This window comes from Akanthomyces muscarius, chromosome 5 (assembly GCF_028009165.1).
Source record: "Akanthomyces muscarius strain Ve6 chromosome 5, whole genome shotgun sequence".
In the NCBI taxonomy this organism is placed as follows: domain Eukaryota; kingdom Fungi; phylum Ascomycota; class Sordariomycetes; order Hypocreales; family Cordycipitaceae; genus Akanthomyces; species Akanthomyces muscarius.
In genome coordinates this window covers 1752473-1768900 of record NC_079245.1, presented here as the reverse complement: position 1 = coordinate 1768900, position 16428 = coordinate 1752473, and the positions used below count along the sequence as shown (strand labels likewise).

Below are 16428 nucleotides of genomic sequence, written 5' to 3'. Positions count from 1 at the left end.
TCCAAGCTCAGCTCTTACTTGACAGGAGACGAAGCGATATATATTGTTGACCTGGGACCGCCGATCGCGCACCAGACATCGTGGTCCCCCACCTCGTACCACTCTGCCCCTCCAAGGCTGTCGCTATAACAGCGCCAATAAGGGTGCGACGCTTATAGTGTCGTGGCTCAGCGAGAATTGCACGCGACGTGTAGGAGGGATTATAGACCGGATTTCATAATCGTAACGTATATTTGAATGATTGTCTATTCTCTTGCTTCAGTTTGCTAACCTGTACTGCTGGCATTCCCAGCCTGTTGACAATACCTACCCCACCAGCAACCAACAGAAATATCCTGTGCGTGTAGCGAGGATCGGCATGCCAAGAAGCATCTGAAAACAGAAAGACAAATAACAGCAGCGAGACTAAAGGAAAAGGACAAGACATAAATGAAAGGATTGTAATCTAGTCTTCTTCAAAGACCACACAGATACTTTGGAGCTGTAGACTATTTCGCCTGTCAGAGCGACGCTCGTGCCACTGGTACACTGCGGCTTACACTGCAGCAAAATATGCCGTGAGACAAGATGACAGCCGGACCCTTTTCCCAGTGTAGCCAAAAACTTTTAATCTATATTACATAGCGTATATGATTCTAATGCTTGTGGTTATGCTCCTCCTTGGCACCGTTCTCATGCTTGTGGTCTTCTGGATCCGCATCTAGGTTGGTATACACAAACTCATCGAATTTCTCATTGACCGGCGCATCCTTGGAGACGAAGCGGATGCGCACCCGGCGCACGCCACGGACGCGGGCGCCGACCTCGGTGCGGACGGCATTTTCGACTTCGGCGAGGTCGCCGACGGTCCAGGCGGCGGGGACGGACATCTCGAGGTCGACGAGGTAGTTTTGGCCCGACTTGACGCCGCTGACATCGCGCAGCTCAGCCTCGTGGCCGTCGCTGACGTTGACGAGAGCGCTCTGCGCCTGCTTGCGAATGCTGCCCTTGACGTCGGCGTCAATGGTTTGGTCGACGAGCTCGTACAGTGCCGACTTGGTGTTGTCGAAGCCGGCGTGGATGACCATGATGGAGATGAGCAGGCCGCCGACGGGATCCAGCCAGGCGGCGTTCTCAATGGCATTGGCGCCGACAATGGCGGCCATGGTGACGATGCCCGTGAGGCTGTCGACGCGGTGATGGACAGCATTGGAGGCCAGGACGGAGGATTTGCGTTCGCGGGCAACCTTCATGGCTGCCAAGTGTTAGACGTGTTTGTTTATCATGTCCTTGCGAGTCATGTTATGTACTTACTTGCGTGGTAGAGCCACTCCTTGATCAGAATAGTTCCGGCTGCCAGCCAAGCAGCATGCACACTAGGAATGCCTAGATCCGCAGCGCTGTGAGAGTGACTGTGTCCATGACCGCCGCCGACGTGCTCAAGAATGTGGTGCGCTCTCTCGGGGTCAAAGTGGGCAAACAGGCTGATGGCGCTGTCCCATCCCATGTAGACGCCACCAATCAGGAGCATGCCAGAGACGCCGAGCGAGCCCAGGCTCTCTACCTTACCAAAGCCCAGCGGGAAGCGATCCGAAGGGGGTTTTATGCTCCAGGAGACGGTGGCGAGGGTAAGGATGTCCGAGGCCATGTCGGCGATGCTGTGCCAGGCGTCGGCGACCATGGCCTTGGAGTTGAAGGTCCAGCCGCCGATAAACTTGGCGACGGCCATGAGCAGGTTGGAGAGGAGGCCAATGCGGGTGATGCGGACGCCGGGGTCATTCTTCTTGGCGGAGACGAGGTACGAGTTGTCGTGGTTGTGGTGGGAGTGGCCACCGTGGCTGTGGCTGTGGCCCATGGCGACGACGAGCTTGCGCAGGCGACGGCGCGTGAGGGTCGGGGCAAGATGGAGGACGGCAGAGGAGAGGCCGGATTCGAGATGGGAGGCGGACGAGTATACGTGGTATGAGCGGCTCGAGGAGGGTGAGGAAGCAGGAAGACGAGAGCGACGACGGGACGCGGGGAAGAGGGTTGGGGCCTGAAGCAATATACCAGTATGCCGGCCGTAGATGAGGCCAGGCTGGTGTGGTGGTATTCGTAATTGTATGCGTATGTCTGGAGCTGGTAGCGTCGCGCGAGGAACTGGAGCTGGAGCTGGAGCTGGAGCGGGAGCGCATGAGCTTGGACCTCCACCGACGCTGATGGCCGTGCTGGGAGCGCCAATCACAGCGCTGGGAATAGTGCCAGCGGTGCAGATGGAGGCGCTGGGAGTGGAAGCGGACGATGGCCCCCCCGCAGGGACTTCCACAGTGGCTCCAGCGCTGGCCGCACCACTAAACGCCGCCACGCCCGCAGCGGATGGCGTCACCGACAGGCACCACGTTACCGCCAGGCGGCCAGAGCGACGAGCCTGGCGCGACATGGCGGTGCAGGACGCGAGTGATGGCGTGGTGATGGTGCTTGCGGTATCATGAAGGGGTCAACGAGAGGCGCGTCGGAAGGATGGATTGTAGGTATGGTGACGGCATAAACAACCGATAGGTACCTACTGATGGACGGACCAAGACGTGGTGGACAGCGGGGAATTGGTCGACGCTCCGGGGGGAGCAGCAGCAGCAGCAGCAGCAGCAGCGCTGTGAGCAGTAAGGTATGCCGGGTCGAGTCAGTCAGTGCTGGCTGGCTGGCTGGCTCGCCGGGGCCGCTGGTTCCGGGGTGAGCAGATTCGGAAGAGGGCAAAGTATAATAATTATGCGTCAACCAGAGAGAGGGTTTGAGCCGAGCTGTAAAAAGCAGGCTCAAAGATGTCGAATGTACGTCTCAAAAAGGGAAAGAAGAAAGAGAAAAAAGACACGACAGCTGAGAGAGGACCGGAAAGGAAGCCAATTCCACCGCTTTATTCCGGCGGCCGGCACGAGCCCATCACGTTGTGGCCTGAGTCGCCAGACACGGAGACCGAACATCGCCGCGCGTTGAAGCGCCTCTTGGCCTCCACAGCGAGACGGGTACCTGGGAATACAGCGTCTCGGAGTCGGGAACGGAACACCAGGTACCCAGGTATTTTGCTCATTCATCTGTTGTTCTGGTGGGCAGAGGCTGAGCCAATTGCGTATTTCAGCATGTCAAGCACTCCAATGTTTTTTTCCATTGCTATTGCTTATGCATCCTTTGATCTATGCTGATAAACAATCACATAAATGTCTAATGCAGTCTCTACCATGGCCACTAATACAATGTACCTGGCAAAATAAATATAGCGCATTTAGCGGCATGCAACTGTTCTCCTCAGCGCTGGCCAGTGGTTCACGCCACTGCACGCTGCGCTGTGGGGCCTCCTGGACACTCATGCGGAGAACCTCGACAGGCCGTCTTGGCTTGGCTACCTAGGAAATCTAATCAGCATGTCCATCTAAATCTCATCGGAGCTTGTTTCTCGCCACCAGTGCATCGAGCTTCCCAGCAAAACTGTCAGTTATTGACAATTTGTTCACACAATATACTCTACTATATCATGTCATACTGACAAAGCTCTTCACGCGCTCAATTGGCCCATCGCTTCCCTCTCAAATCATCTCCCCACGTCACTGACGGCAACTACGTCACTCCTCTCAGCAACCCACCGTGCTTCCTCACTCAACCACCACAAACCTCCAAGTATCCCTGCTCACATGCCGAAACCACTCCTGCGGATTCCGTACACGGACATCCTCGCAGCTCCGACCGTCGCTCCACCCTCCGCCGTATCTATCCCCGGTGCCGTCGCCGCCCTCAAACGCTTTTTCGCCGCGCCTCTTCCCACTCACCTCAACGCCCAGCACCAAAGGACCGTCGTCCTCACCGGCGCCGGCCTCTCGGTCGCCTCTGGGCTGCCCGACTACCGCGGCGTCAACGGCACCTACCGCGTCAACAAGAGCTACCGGCCCATCTTCTACCACGAGTTCCTCGGCAGCCACGAGTCCCGCAAGCGCTACTGGGCGCGCAGCTTCCTCGGCTGGTCGGCCACGGACAAGGCCGCGCCCAATGTGGCTCACTATGCGGTGCGGGACATGGGGAGCCTGGGCCTGCTGAGCGCCGTCGTCACGCAGAATGTCGACTCGTTCCATCCCAAGGCGCACCCGCAAATACCAACCATTGAGCTCCACGGCTACCTGCGCACTGTCGTCTGCACAAGCTGCAGGTCGGAGCTCAACCGCAACGAGTTCCAGAAGGAGCTTGCGCGCTTGAATCCACGTTGGAATGCGTTCCTTGCGGAAGCGCTCAAGACTGGTGCTCTGAGCTCGGAGGATCCGGCGCAGCGCAACCGCCGTGGCATCAAGACCAACCCCGACGGCGATGTCGACCTGCCAGATGCGCCCTACACGACGTTTCGATACCCGCCCTGTCCCAAGTGTCTGGAGAAGCCGCAGATGGGCAGCGATTCCCACCGCCAGGTTGTTGAAACAGACAAGGACGGTGCGTGGGCTGCGCCAAGCACCGGCGGCATCCTCAAGCCCAACGTTGTCATGTTTGGCGAGAGCATTGCCACGTCCGTCAAGAACGCTGCCGAGAATGCCATCAATGACTCTGGTAGGCTGCTCATCATGGGGACCTCGCTCGCCACGTACTCCGCGTGGCGCCTGGCCCGGCAGGCCAAGGCGCGGGGTATGCCCATTGCCATTATCAATGCCGGGGGCGTCCGCGGCGAGGACCAGTTCTTTGCGGACCTCGACCCTAACCAGCACGGAGAGCTTGGCGTGCGCACCGAGGTCATGACAAACGAGCTGCTGCCCGTTCTCCTGGAGGAACTGCGCAAAGAAGCCGCCGAGCATCACCATGAGGCTCTACAAGATGTGCCAAGACAAAACTCCAATGTATTCAAGGATATGCTCTCATAAAAAGTTGTTGTACAATATAAAATACACATATATAGACATTGCATTTAAAAATCAAAAGCGGCGTTTCTGTCATTCCCACCATGCTAAAAGAAGCTACCAAAACCCGTGCTCTTTGTTGATGTCTGTTCTGAACTCTGTGGCGTGGCGGCGGCTTCTGTCGTCGGTGGCGCAGGTTCGCTCTTGGGTTTCGCAGCGTCCTTTGATGTTGATTTCTTCATCGCTTCTTCTTTCTCAATCGCTTGCAGGACTGTTTCACATCATTAGCATTCCGCTCTGCGCCATAGACCGCAAAAAGGCTACTCACCCTCTTCCCAGTCCGCTTCCTTTTGCGGCTCGCCCGTTCCCAGCATCTTTTCCACGTCGACATCCTCGCCGTTCTGGATGCGCTCCACCACCTCGCGCAGAAGCTGCAGCCGCACGCTCGCCTGCCGCATGTACCGGCTCGTCTGGTTGCGCAGCGCAATCATCTGGATCGACATGGACCCGACAAACAGGAACATGACGATGAAGTACGTCGCCGGGTTCCACTCCCGCGACTTGCCCTTCTTCCGCGCCCGGTTTTCCCGCCGCAGCGGCTTCGGGATCAGCGACTTCCAGAAGCCGCTGTCCGTGACGGTCGGGTAAGCGGTGCTGTACCTGCGTGGGCAGGTTGTGCGCTCAGCGGCGAGGACTCTGCAGATGGGCGGCGTGGTCCGTTGTGTTGTCGCCGCCGCCGCGCGCGCAGCTATCCGTTGCCCAATCATTCCGTATATGTTTCAGATTCGCTAGCAAAAGCTTCCGGTCTGGGTTTCTTTTATAGATCTTTCTCGTTGGTCGGTCTCAGTCGCAAAGTCTGACGTCGTCAGCCCCTACCTACTGGAACATTTCCACATTGGAGTCTTTTCCTGCGGCGCCAGCCGGTTGCCCCAGACAACGTCCGATGTTTAGCCCCACACAAGCGACGATAAACGCTAGCTTAACCAGTAGACATTGGAGGGCACGGCTGACTACATCTTTAATTGTTAGCCCTTCACGAATTCAATTCCGCGTTTTTGGGGGTGCATCGATCTACAATCACTATTGCGAGCCTTGTTTTGCATTTTGCGTTGCCGCATTTCATTTTCTTGACTTTTGCTAGTTTCTTGCAAAGCCGCCAAAAGGACGACATGCATACTGCCGCATTCTCATAACACATCGACACGACCACCACCATGACTTCATTGCAAGAGAAAGCTGACGCGGTCAGAATCGCCGTTTCGAGCACAGTCACATGTACGCCGGCCACTGTGGTCACGATCAAAGAGCTTCTCCTTCCCGATGCCGACTCTTCCTCGACCGTCGCGTCTAAAACGAGGACCATCTCGCGCACGACAACAAAAACGGCCGGGCGTGCCAAGGCCAGCGCCACGACGCCGACCGAGCAATTGAGCGCAAAAGAAAAGACGGCATTGGCGACACATGTCATCAATGCCACCATAAAGTCTCTGACCGACGCCGCCAAGCCGCAAACCCTCGCGACGCCTGCAAAGCCCGCGACTGAGAGTGACCTGCGACCGGCCACCGGCAAGCGCACGCTTCGGCGGTCGCTCTCGGCACCGCTATCGCCAATTCAGCCACGATCCCTCAATCGAGTTGCCACATCACCTAATATAGCCGCCAAAGCATCAAGGCAGCCGCTCGGCCCGTCCACGGGATGCCTGGCGACAGCAGAATGCGCTCGCGTGGCCTTTGCCTGCCTGCGCAACCTCAAGGGCCCGCTGGCGCATGACCAAACAGACTTGCAAATAGAAAACGGCATGTCTGCGCTCGTGGGCAAGCTCATCGGTCTGGGCATGAATGAGCAGGCGCTCAAGGAGCTGCGTGTGCTGCATCGACGACTCGACGTCGGCGCCAAGGCCGCTGCCAGCACCGCAAAGACGGCAAAGACGGCGGCGGAAGAATCCCCGACAACCGTTTCCGACCTTCTCAGCTTCCACATGCCGGTGCCCTCTCAGTTTCTGGTCGCCGTGACGACTTGTCAGACTCAAGTACTGAAGCTTATTGCTTCATCAAAGAAGCCAGAGCACATTGAAGCTGTACTTCCTCATCTCCGTGACATCCAAGTAGCCTCTCCTGTGAAGCTTCTCTCCGCTCTTACCAAGATCGGAAGCAAAGAAGCCTCCAAGGCTGCTCGTCAGCTAGCATCGCTGTCACAGCTTGTTTTATCTTTGGCGCCCAGTGTTTCTAGCCAGGAGGATGCCGTCGCCATGGAGCCGCGCCTCAGCCCTTCACCCCTCGCTGCCTTTGAATTGCAGACATTGGCCTTTGCCTGCCAGCTCAGATGGTGGAGAATAGGGGGCCACTCTGGAAAGCTCGACGAAGAGCTGCTATCACCTCTCTCACGGTGCCTCCGCGCGTTCGCCCGACGATTTACCTCGAATGACGCTCTACTCTACAAGACCATGGCGGCTTCAGTGGAAGGACTGTTGCAGCTTGCCAAGGCTGGTGGGTATGCCCCTACCGAATCAACAGCCGCACCCATCGCTACCATTTACCAAATTCTCGGAACTTCTGCATACACTGCGAAGAAATACGATGAAGCCGCTCAATGGTTTCAGAACTTGCAATCGACCATAGAATCACCTGAAGACGCAATGGTACGCTATGCTTCGATCTGCGCATGGCTCCTTGCTGCGGTCCTAAAAAGGGCGAAAGCTGTTGAAGACACTGAACAGCTTGCACAATCTGTCCTCGATAGTCTAGACGGAAGCTTGAGTGGTACTGCTTCGGAACTTAATGAGCTTCTTGACAGCTTGTCACTAGCCCGGCGCTCCATTGTTGGCCGTCTCATGGAGTCTATGGACTCGTCACAGCCCGCAACTCGCACGCCAGATGCTATCGACAGCATATTAAAAGCATTCGTTCTTCGCTATCCCCGATTCATCCGCCGATGGCTAGGAAATGCCCCTAACAAGGATGCACCTCCGAAGCACATTCTACAGTTTGACCAACGTCGCCAAATAGTCATGAAGACCATTAGCCAAACACTCGATGGGACTCTCATGGTTATCAAGTGCGAGATTCAAAACACCCCCGCTGACTGGCAGCAGCTTGACGAGGTACTGCAGCATTGCTCTGCTCTCCTCGAAACGCTCAGCGACCCGTCGCAATCTCACGCCAAGACTGAACAGCTCAACAATTACCTCGTGAAAATCTCTAGCCTGTATTTTGCCAAGTTTTCACAGCTTCGAAAGCATTCCCAGAGAAAGCGAGAGGAGAACAAACAGATTTTGCAGACTCTAAGCCGTTCCATCGACACAGTAAAGGACCTCTCAGCTGCAGAAAGGGAACGCGCGCAGCTATCGACAAAACTTGAGCTGTTCGCAGATATGTGCAAGGGATCTGGACGAACCGACGACGCAGTGCAAACTCTGAGATCGATATGTACGAGCATGGCCGAAGACGGTATCCTGAAGGATGTTTCTGCTGCCCTGGCTACCCAGGCCCCCACGATCGCATGGAACATGAACGGCAAATCGAGCATGCTGTCGAGAACTCTCCGATCAGTTGCCAAACTCGACAAATCTTGGACGGATTGGACCATCTTTCTACCCGAAACCGAGCGCGCCGCCGTTTTGGAGCACCTAATGCATCTCACCACCAGCTCGCGCAGTGCTCTGCAATTTCACGACCCGAATCTGACTGCGCTCCTGCGCATTTACACCCCCGAAAAGTATCCGATCCGACGATTACGTGTACTACTTCACGTTATGTACCAAAACTTAGGCAACGAAGATGAAGTAGCGGCCGTCCACCCACATTTACAAGTCAGCCTTCGTCAAGCCCAGGCTCAAGACAAGGCTGAAGACGACGGTCTGGCCGGTTTCATGCCGCATCTATTGAACTGGCACCATAGTGTGCAGGCAGTACTGGATGCAGACGAACTTTCCAAGTCCACCGTCCCGCAGGCCATCGACACTTGGACCAATATGGTTGGATCCTGCCAGACCGAGAGCAGCATCTACAAGGTGGTTGACGATCCTGAAGCGCTTCAAGATTATCTCCAGTCTCTTGGCCATCTTGCTGGCTTACGAGGCGAGAATGTTCTGCAGCTCAAGATTTCGCAGCTGTTGGTGTCTCTCTCCAAGCTCTTTGCGGGCCACGGGCAGACGACAAATAGTGCGCTCATTGTCCGCCAGAGTCAACTTGCCTCTCAGTACATCAGCACCGGTCTCTACACCAAAGCACTGGATGCTCTCGACGAGGCCAAGGGGCTTCTTCAACAGCGAGATGAAGTGGCGCCGAGCGTATCTGTGGCTTACAACATGGCCCAGGCCGAGTACTTCGCCGGTATTGGAAACATGGATGACGCGAATATTTCCATCTCTGAGCTCAATTCTGTATGCCGGCGCTCCCAATCATCATGGGCTACCAACAAAGCTCAAGCAACAACGACTGTCTGCTTGGTTTCGCTTCTACAGTCGTCCCTCTCTCTGCAGTCGGGCAACGTGGAAGAGGCCCTGAACCATATCAAGCAAAGCGTACGCATGCTTTCGCATGACTGGACCAAGCTTGAATCTGCAGTGGCTGGTAATGACTCTACCCTCTCCGACACAAGCATGGATTCTGTTTCTGTCAAGGACGCCAGAACTAGGCTTATTGGACCAAGAGTATGGACTCTGGCTTCGCCTCTTATTCGTAGTCTGCTGCACATTTCCTCTGTTTACGCTCATATCGGCATGTTCCAAGAGACCATTTACTACGCCGACACCGCTTCCAAGATTGCTGCCAACTCGCAGTCGACTCTCTACAACGCAGAGGTGGCTGCATGGACTGGTTCGGTCTATCTCCGAGCGGGAGATCAAGAAAAGGCTGCTTCTCGATTCAGTGCGCTGGCCGACATGATGCCGGAAGACATGTCGGCGTCAAAAATTCGATTTGCGCAAATGCTAGGAGAATATTACTCACATATCGGTGACAACGAAAAGGCAGTTGAATATCTGCAGACGGCCGAGGTCGGCACTCGTGGCCTGAATGACAACACTTCCCATCAGGAGGAAGAGCCTAGTGTGGCTGGAGTAGCTGTATCGATACCTTTGCGAACCAAATCTACGAGAGCGACAAAAACCAAGACTCCTGCCAAACCACGAGCTACCAAGCGCACAGCGGCGACATCGAGAGCAGTCACGCCCGTCCCTAAGCCTAGTCAGCAGCCGACGGATGTCTTCCAAGCCTCGCTTCTTGCATCCGTACTTCTCTCCCGCGCGACAAGCCTCATTCGCCAGCAAGATTGGACTGCCGCTCTTACTCTGCTGAAGCAAGCTAAAGAACTGCCAAAGCAGGATATTACTGCCTATCGAGAGCAGGTAGCAACCGCAACGTCACTCATTGGACATAGCATGGAGCAGATAATTTCGGATCCCGTCTTTTCCGTGATTCAAGACTCGACCATTTCTTTCCCATCTATTGCTGGGCTGGTTGAAAAGGTCATTGCGGATGGCTGCTCACCGTTCAAGTCGCCCGCTAAGCGTGGACGACCAGTGGCAGCTGGTCGTGGCAAGGCTATCAAGGATGAAGACGCCCCAGCTTTTGCCGAAGCACTAAAGGAGGCCCAAGAGTTGCTCGCCGAGGCACACTCGTCCGCCATGACAAAGTCGGACAGCAGCATGGTCCGTCGTATTTCTGCGATGCTTCAGAATACCATCATTCTCTTGTCCGCCACGTCTGGCGCAAAGCACAGGTCCATTGCCCATTCTGGGCTGGCTACTGTTGCTGTTGACCTGGCCCATAATGTTACCTGGCGCAGAGAACAAAAGACTCTCGCCGCATCTACAGCTGTCGCTGAAGATGTCGAGAGCAGAAAAACTGCTAGTCTTCGCAGGGCTAGCCTGGCTCCGACTTCCGACATGGCCAATTTTCAGAAAAGCTACATTGAAATGGTCCCCAAAAACTGGAGCGTCATCTCGGTGTCTCTCAGCGACAACCATCACGACCTGTGCCTGACCAAATTTCAGGCTGGCCATAGCCCATTTATTCTTCGTCTGCCTTTGGAGCGAGCCAATTCACGCGACGCCGACTCTGAGGTATACAACTTTGCGCACGGCAAGGACGAGCTTCTTGACATCATCAAGCTAGCCAACGAGACGAGCCACTCTGCCCGCAACTTTACCCTCAAGGGCGAGCGAAATGCCTGGTGGGCTGAGCGTGAGGCTCTCGACACGCGACTGAAAGAGTGTCTGATGCAGATTGAAACGACCTGGCTAGGTGGTTTCAAGGGAATTTTCTCGCAACATCGGCGTCGCTCAGATCTCCTGGCCCGTTTCCAGAAGAATGTGCAAAAGATGCTTGACACTCATCTGCCATCTCGCAACCAGCGACGTGGGAAGAAGACGGCAAAGACGGGTGTTACTTTGGATCCTAGGATTCTCGACTTGTTTATCGGGCTTGGCGATCCTACAGATGATCCCGACTGTGACTTTGATGAGGCTCTCAATGATTTACTTTACTTTATTGTGGATATTCTTCAGTTTCACGGCGAGCGCAACGCGTACGACGAAATCGACTTTGACGCCATGGTAGTCGAGATGTACGATGCGCTCAAGGGATACTACAGTGCTTTGGAAGGCGCTGGCGCACGCGAAGACGGCGCCCACACCATCCTGGTCCTGGACAAAGCGCTGCATGCTTTCCCCTGGGAGTCTCTCCCCTGTATGGAAGGCTTGGCCGTGTCTCGCGTGCCATCCCTTGCCTGTCTGCGACAACTCATCACAGAGTCCAACATGCCGCCGAAAGAGAATGCGGCTTCGCCAGACTCTCTGCCCGGCCACTACGTCTCGTCCGGTGCGGGCACGTATATGCTGAACCCGTCATCCGACCTGACAAACACCCAGACCTTTTTCCAGAAGCCCTTCACAACCGGCCTGGACGGCTGGACGAGCATCGTTAACCGTGCTCCCCACGAGGACGAGTTTGAAGCGGCGCTCAGCAAGTCGGACGTCTTTCTGTACTTTGGCCACGGGAGCGGCGCGCAGTACATCCGCGGCAAGACGATTCGCAAGCTCGACAAGTGCAAGCCTGCGTCCTTCCTCATGGGGTGTAGCTCGGCGGCGCTCACCGAGGCAGGGGAGTTTGAGTGCTACGGTCCCGTGTGGAACTACATGATGGCTGGGTGTCCAGCCGTTGTCGGCACCCTCTGGGACGTTACAGATCGCGACATTGATCGGTTCGCAGGCCGCACGTTTGAGGAATGGGGCTTGTTTGAAAAGGGTACCTTTGAGGACAAGAAGAGCCAAGCCGCCGACGAGGGTTACGAAAGCGCCGCGGCTGGGAGCGGCGGGAAGCAGTCCCTGGTGGAGGCGGTGGCGCAAGCGAGAGATGCGTGCCGCTTTCGGTATTTGAATGCGGCGGCGGTGGTGGTGTATGGAATACCAGTATATGTACGATGACGGAAAAGATGCCATTTATTTGCAAAGATGCATAGCGTCGGCGTTTCTCTTTTATTATTTGTTATAGACTATGGCATGCATTGTGCTTTTTTTGCATAAGCCAAAAGATACCACGTGTCGAGACTTGTTTTTGCATAGAGAAGAGTAATGATACTACTTAATGATGACTTGTGTGTTTGCCGTAGTGCGAAGCTATACTGCGTCACTTCTGTCATTGAATGGCATCGAACCATGTCTATGGCACGGCGAAAAACGAATCCGACAAAGGGCCAAAAGTTGCTCGCTTGTCGTCTTTCCTCTGCGTTGTGATACCATTCTGGCAAAGAGGCAGAAATGGCTTGCTCGCCTTTCTTCCCGCCGCGTTCAGATCATTGCACCCGCGTCTCTGGTTTCTTATGTCCGCTGACACTCTCGGCCCGTTTCTCGTTGGCACGGATCTCGACTTATAGTTTTACTATTCGCCGGTTACTGCTGTTACTGCTGCTATTGCTACCATTGCTGCTATTGGGAGTATAATAAATTAGCAGAAAGTCTGACGTCGAGCCAGTTGCTAGCCCTGCCATTGATGGCGATTTCTTGTCAGAAAGTCTGCGGGTCGCTCCAGGTGCTCGTCTGGAGCCTCCATGATGACCTTGAGTCTCATAGAACCATTTACGGCCACTCCAATATTCTCAACCAAGAATTGCTTCAGCAGGCATAGAAAATTCGTTGGCGTCAGCCACTCCTCCGCTGCTCGATGCGGACGGATGACCCGCGCATGGGACGCCGGCGGCGAGGCAGGAGACCCAGCGCCATGCCATCGCTCAAATATACTACTCCAAGCGACCATCCAGTAAAAGTCTTTGGCACGGCTGGGTCCGTCTACAGCCTTGTACACCCGCGCCACATCAAACGTGACGTCCTTCAGCAAAGGGAGATGTTCCTCGACGGTGCTGATGTATGTGGGATATCTTGTCAGCGCTCTTCTCCTGACATCTTCCGACCAGCGCCAATTTGGCATCTCCCGGATCGTGACGTATAAATGGCGTATTTGGCTGAACCACGGGTACTTTGCCAGCACAGGCAGCGCAGACTCGTCGATCTCAACGGTGTCGACATTGAAGCGGAACCAGCGCGGCAGACCTTCGACTGGCTCAACAGGCTTCGAAAAGATGGAGCGAAGAACATGGTAAGATTCTCTACACGTCTTGTACGCGCTAAAGCCGGACGCCTTACTCCTGTATATCATGGAGCAAGTGAGGTTAGGATGCGGCAGATAACCATGGAGGCGACTAAACTGGTCAGGCAACCGACATGACTGGTCAATCCAAGCAGAACGCCATCGCTTGTATCTGCCACACTTCCATGGTCCGTTTATACATGCTCTGAATTGCAGGGTCACTGGGCCAGCCGCCGCCTCCCATATCATGTACCGGAGTTCCGGGGGCAGTTGTGTGAAACAGGTGAACATGTTTCTTATTTTCAGTCTCTGCAGAGATGTGCTTGCTTTAATGAGGTCTTGTCAGAGGTTTCGACTTTTCCAAATCGAGTCGATTGCGCTTTTGGTGGCCATTTTATTTCGAGAAAAAGACATGTATTTATAGGATCACCGTAAACGCTGGTGGCAGTCGGCGGCTCGCCCGCGTGTCTTTGCAGGATGGTGTCGGAATAATGCGAATACTCGGTGTCTTTTTTTGGCTTTTATCTGGTTGAGCTGTCAGTTCAGTCTTGTATTTTGTACAAGCAGCCACGTCTTTTGTACGACTGTACGATTCAGTTCACAATGTGCCAATGAAAACACATGATGTGGCGTCCAGCGGCCACACAAAGTCACCAGTGAAAGAGAGCTCGGCACATTTCTGCAATAAACCAAACAAAGCAACAGTAACGTATTCATTTTAACCTGCTCTTGTTCTTTTGTGCAGTTTCTAATTTTTCTGATTTGGCTCATTTGGCTTATGTCTCTTAGTTCTCTTGCCTTTGACTCCCTTCCTCTTCTTCTTCGTTGCTCTTCTACTCTTCGTTATACTTGATATCTTCTCTTTTACCTCACTAAGAATAAAAATCTTTCTTTTTCACTTATATTTTTAGTTTGCTCTGCAATGGGCTTCCCAGTTCGCTGTTTCTTGTCAGACATCTGAGTTACTTTGCGGGACCGTGAATGGACCGCGTTGGTGGCTTGGCAATCGCTTCTGCCATGACTCAAAGTGAATAAATGCACTGGGCACGCCGAATCGAATTTGGCGCTTAATCATAGGCGTTCTTAGTGCTGGGTTTCGAACAAAGGGGCCGAGCACGCGATCAGGAACGTAGCTGCCATTGGTGCGGCATCTGCCAGGCACTCACTCGCGAAGCAAGCTCCGCGACGTATCCGCAGCCAACCAACTCCATCCACAATGCCTCGCTCTACTTTTTTCTGCCTGATCAAGGCGTCTGGATACAGCGCACGCCAAAAGCCATTCGGCCTCCCCGGTGGCGATACACATCTTTCAAATACCTCAGCCAGGGTTGCAGAGCATCGGCAGTTTGCGATTGCAATGGTGAGTGGTTGACGTTGCTGCATGTCCACTATCCGGATAGACACCGGTTCATTATGTATTCATGCGATGAGAGACATGGTACGATAAGACAGGCTTCGGAAATGGGTCGCTATGGAGTTTAGCGACAGGGCCTGCACAATAGGCCGTTGCTGCAACGGCGTCTGAAGTCTGTTTGTTGCTCGGCGTGGCGTGGCGTGACATGATACGTCCCGGTTGCCCCGTACGGGAACGTTCTTGAGACGAATGAGAAAAAGGAACAAAAGAGCCCTCTCCTAACAAAGGTGCAGCGCATTATGATACATAGTTTGTGAGAAACATGGGGAAGTGACATCAAATGATGATTCGACGAAATAGACGATGAAAGCTGAGTAGGGCGTGTTGATGGCAGCCATCTCCCTGCATGTTTCTGCTCGCGATCCATGCCTTCTCCGCTCGTATAGTCGTTTTTCTTCCAGAACTTTGACCGTTTAGCGACCTTAGATACCCTTGTCCCGAGCATGACGAATGTCAGGTGGCGGAGGGCTGTCGGAATGCTGGGTGTGGCCCTCCCGCGGACCGTGTGGAGGGCCAAGACGGCCTCCTCTGCGCCAATGATTGGTGCCTGAACCATACCCCGTATCGGGGATCAGCGGTCGCCATGAGACCGCCGTGGTTTGCTTCTTACCGAAGCGATGTCAGTCAGGCTCGGGCCGTTGCTGCAGCCGGCGACTGTGAGTTGGGTGTGTGCCATCCGCCATTGACCAAACGTAGGGTCCCATTGACCAAACGTAGGGTCGGCGACCTTTATGGTGTACCCAGTAGCCCGTAGGGCCAAGAGCAGGAAACGGTGTAAACGGTGTTGTACACTACGGTGGAGATGTGGTACGATTTCGTCGATTTCAGATGAATCAAGTTGAATGCGAAAGATGTCATGGCAGCTTTTGGACTCGATAAAATCTGGCTCGGCGAATTGGAATGAAGAAAGGCCGGTGGCGGCAGAGCACACAGACGTTCCTCGTAGATCATCATGAACTTGATGCTAGTAGGGGGCTTTAAACAGCAGCATAGTAAAAGGAAGAGGCGGGTTTTGTGGCGACTGGGACATGGGCATCAAAACGCCTCAAGGGTCGGGAACGTCTGGTGGAGCGAGGCGTCAGTACAACAACATCCCTCGAGAGTCGACAGTCCATCTGAGAACAGGGGAGTAGCGACAGGGCCACGAGGGCATTAGCCCCTGGGCGAACGGGAAAAAGCAAAAACAAAAAAGAAAGAAAGAAAGAACCCCGGCGGCCTCGCTAGTCCATTCCCGATAGCACGGAACCGGGGCAAGGCAAAAGGGAAACATGAATGCATGCACGCATTATTCGTACCGTACCAGTACGTACTAATAGTGCCCCTTCGACACGACGTATCATGACCCCGGCCCAATAACGAGCGCGCCGTTATCGAACTAGGATTGCTAGCTATGTACACAGTACTTTGGCGCAGTAGCTTGCTGTTGCCCCCCTCCCCCTCCCCTTGACACCCCTGCAAAATGTACGCCAAATACAAAACCAAATCACGATGTGCCGTGTGACACCAGCCTCACCCCTGTGAAAATCACTCAGGCGTGCGGACATCTGGTGTCAGTTGAGGAAGATACGGAAACAAAGGTAATACAGCACCGCTGCGTGTGGAACA

The 16428-nt window shown here is 54.5% G+C and overlaps 5 protein-coding genes across 5 annotated transcripts; 2 read left to right on the top strand and 3 right to left on the bottom strand.

Moving 5' to 3' along the window:
- Positions 1–635: 635 nt before the first annotated feature.
- LMH87_009870 (uncharacterized protein) lies at positions 636–2398 on the bottom strand (the record flags this gene model as incomplete). The annotated part of the gene is made up of 3 exons (XM_056196941.1): positions 636–1234; positions 1294–2014; positions 2174–2398. The coding sequence occupies 3 exons, from the start codon at positions 2396–2398 to the stop codon at positions 636–638; spliced, it is 1545 nt and encodes a 514-aa protein (XP_056054039.1).
- Positions 2399–3641: 1243 nt separating this feature from the next.
- LMH87_009869 (uncharacterized protein) lies at positions 3642–4847 on the top strand (the record flags this gene model as incomplete). Its single annotated transcript, XM_056196940.1, has 1 exon — positions 3642–4847. The coding sequence occupies one exon, from the start codon at positions 3642–3644 to the stop codon at positions 4845–4847; it is 1206 nt and encodes a 401-aa protein (XP_056054038.1).
- An 83-nt stretch (positions 4848–4930) lies between these two features.
- LMH87_009868 (uncharacterized protein) lies at positions 4931–5590 on the bottom strand (the record flags this gene model as incomplete). The annotated part of the gene is made up of 2 exons (XM_056196939.1): positions 4931–5094; positions 5152–5590. 2 exons carry the CDS (start codon positions 5588–5590, stop codon positions 4931–4933), a joined length of 603 nt encoding a protein of 200 aa, XP_056054037.1.
- Positions 5591–6037: 447 nt separating this feature from the next.
- On the top strand, positions 6038–12250 carry LMH87_009867 (uncharacterized protein; the record flags this gene model as incomplete). Its single annotated transcript, XM_056196938.1, has 1 exon — positions 6038–12250. One exon carries the CDS (start codon positions 6038–6040, stop codon positions 12248–12250), a length of 6213 nt encoding a protein of 2070 aa, XP_056054036.1.
- Positions 12251–12800: 550 nt separating this feature from the next.
- On the bottom strand, positions 12801–13478 carry LMH87_009866 (uncharacterized protein; the record flags this gene model as incomplete). The annotated part of the gene is made up of 1 exon (XM_056196937.1): positions 12801–13478. One exon carries the CDS (start codon positions 13476–13478, stop codon positions 12801–12803), a length of 678 nt encoding a protein of 225 aa, XP_056054035.1.
- Between the last annotated feature and the right edge of the window lie 2950 nt (positions 13479–16428).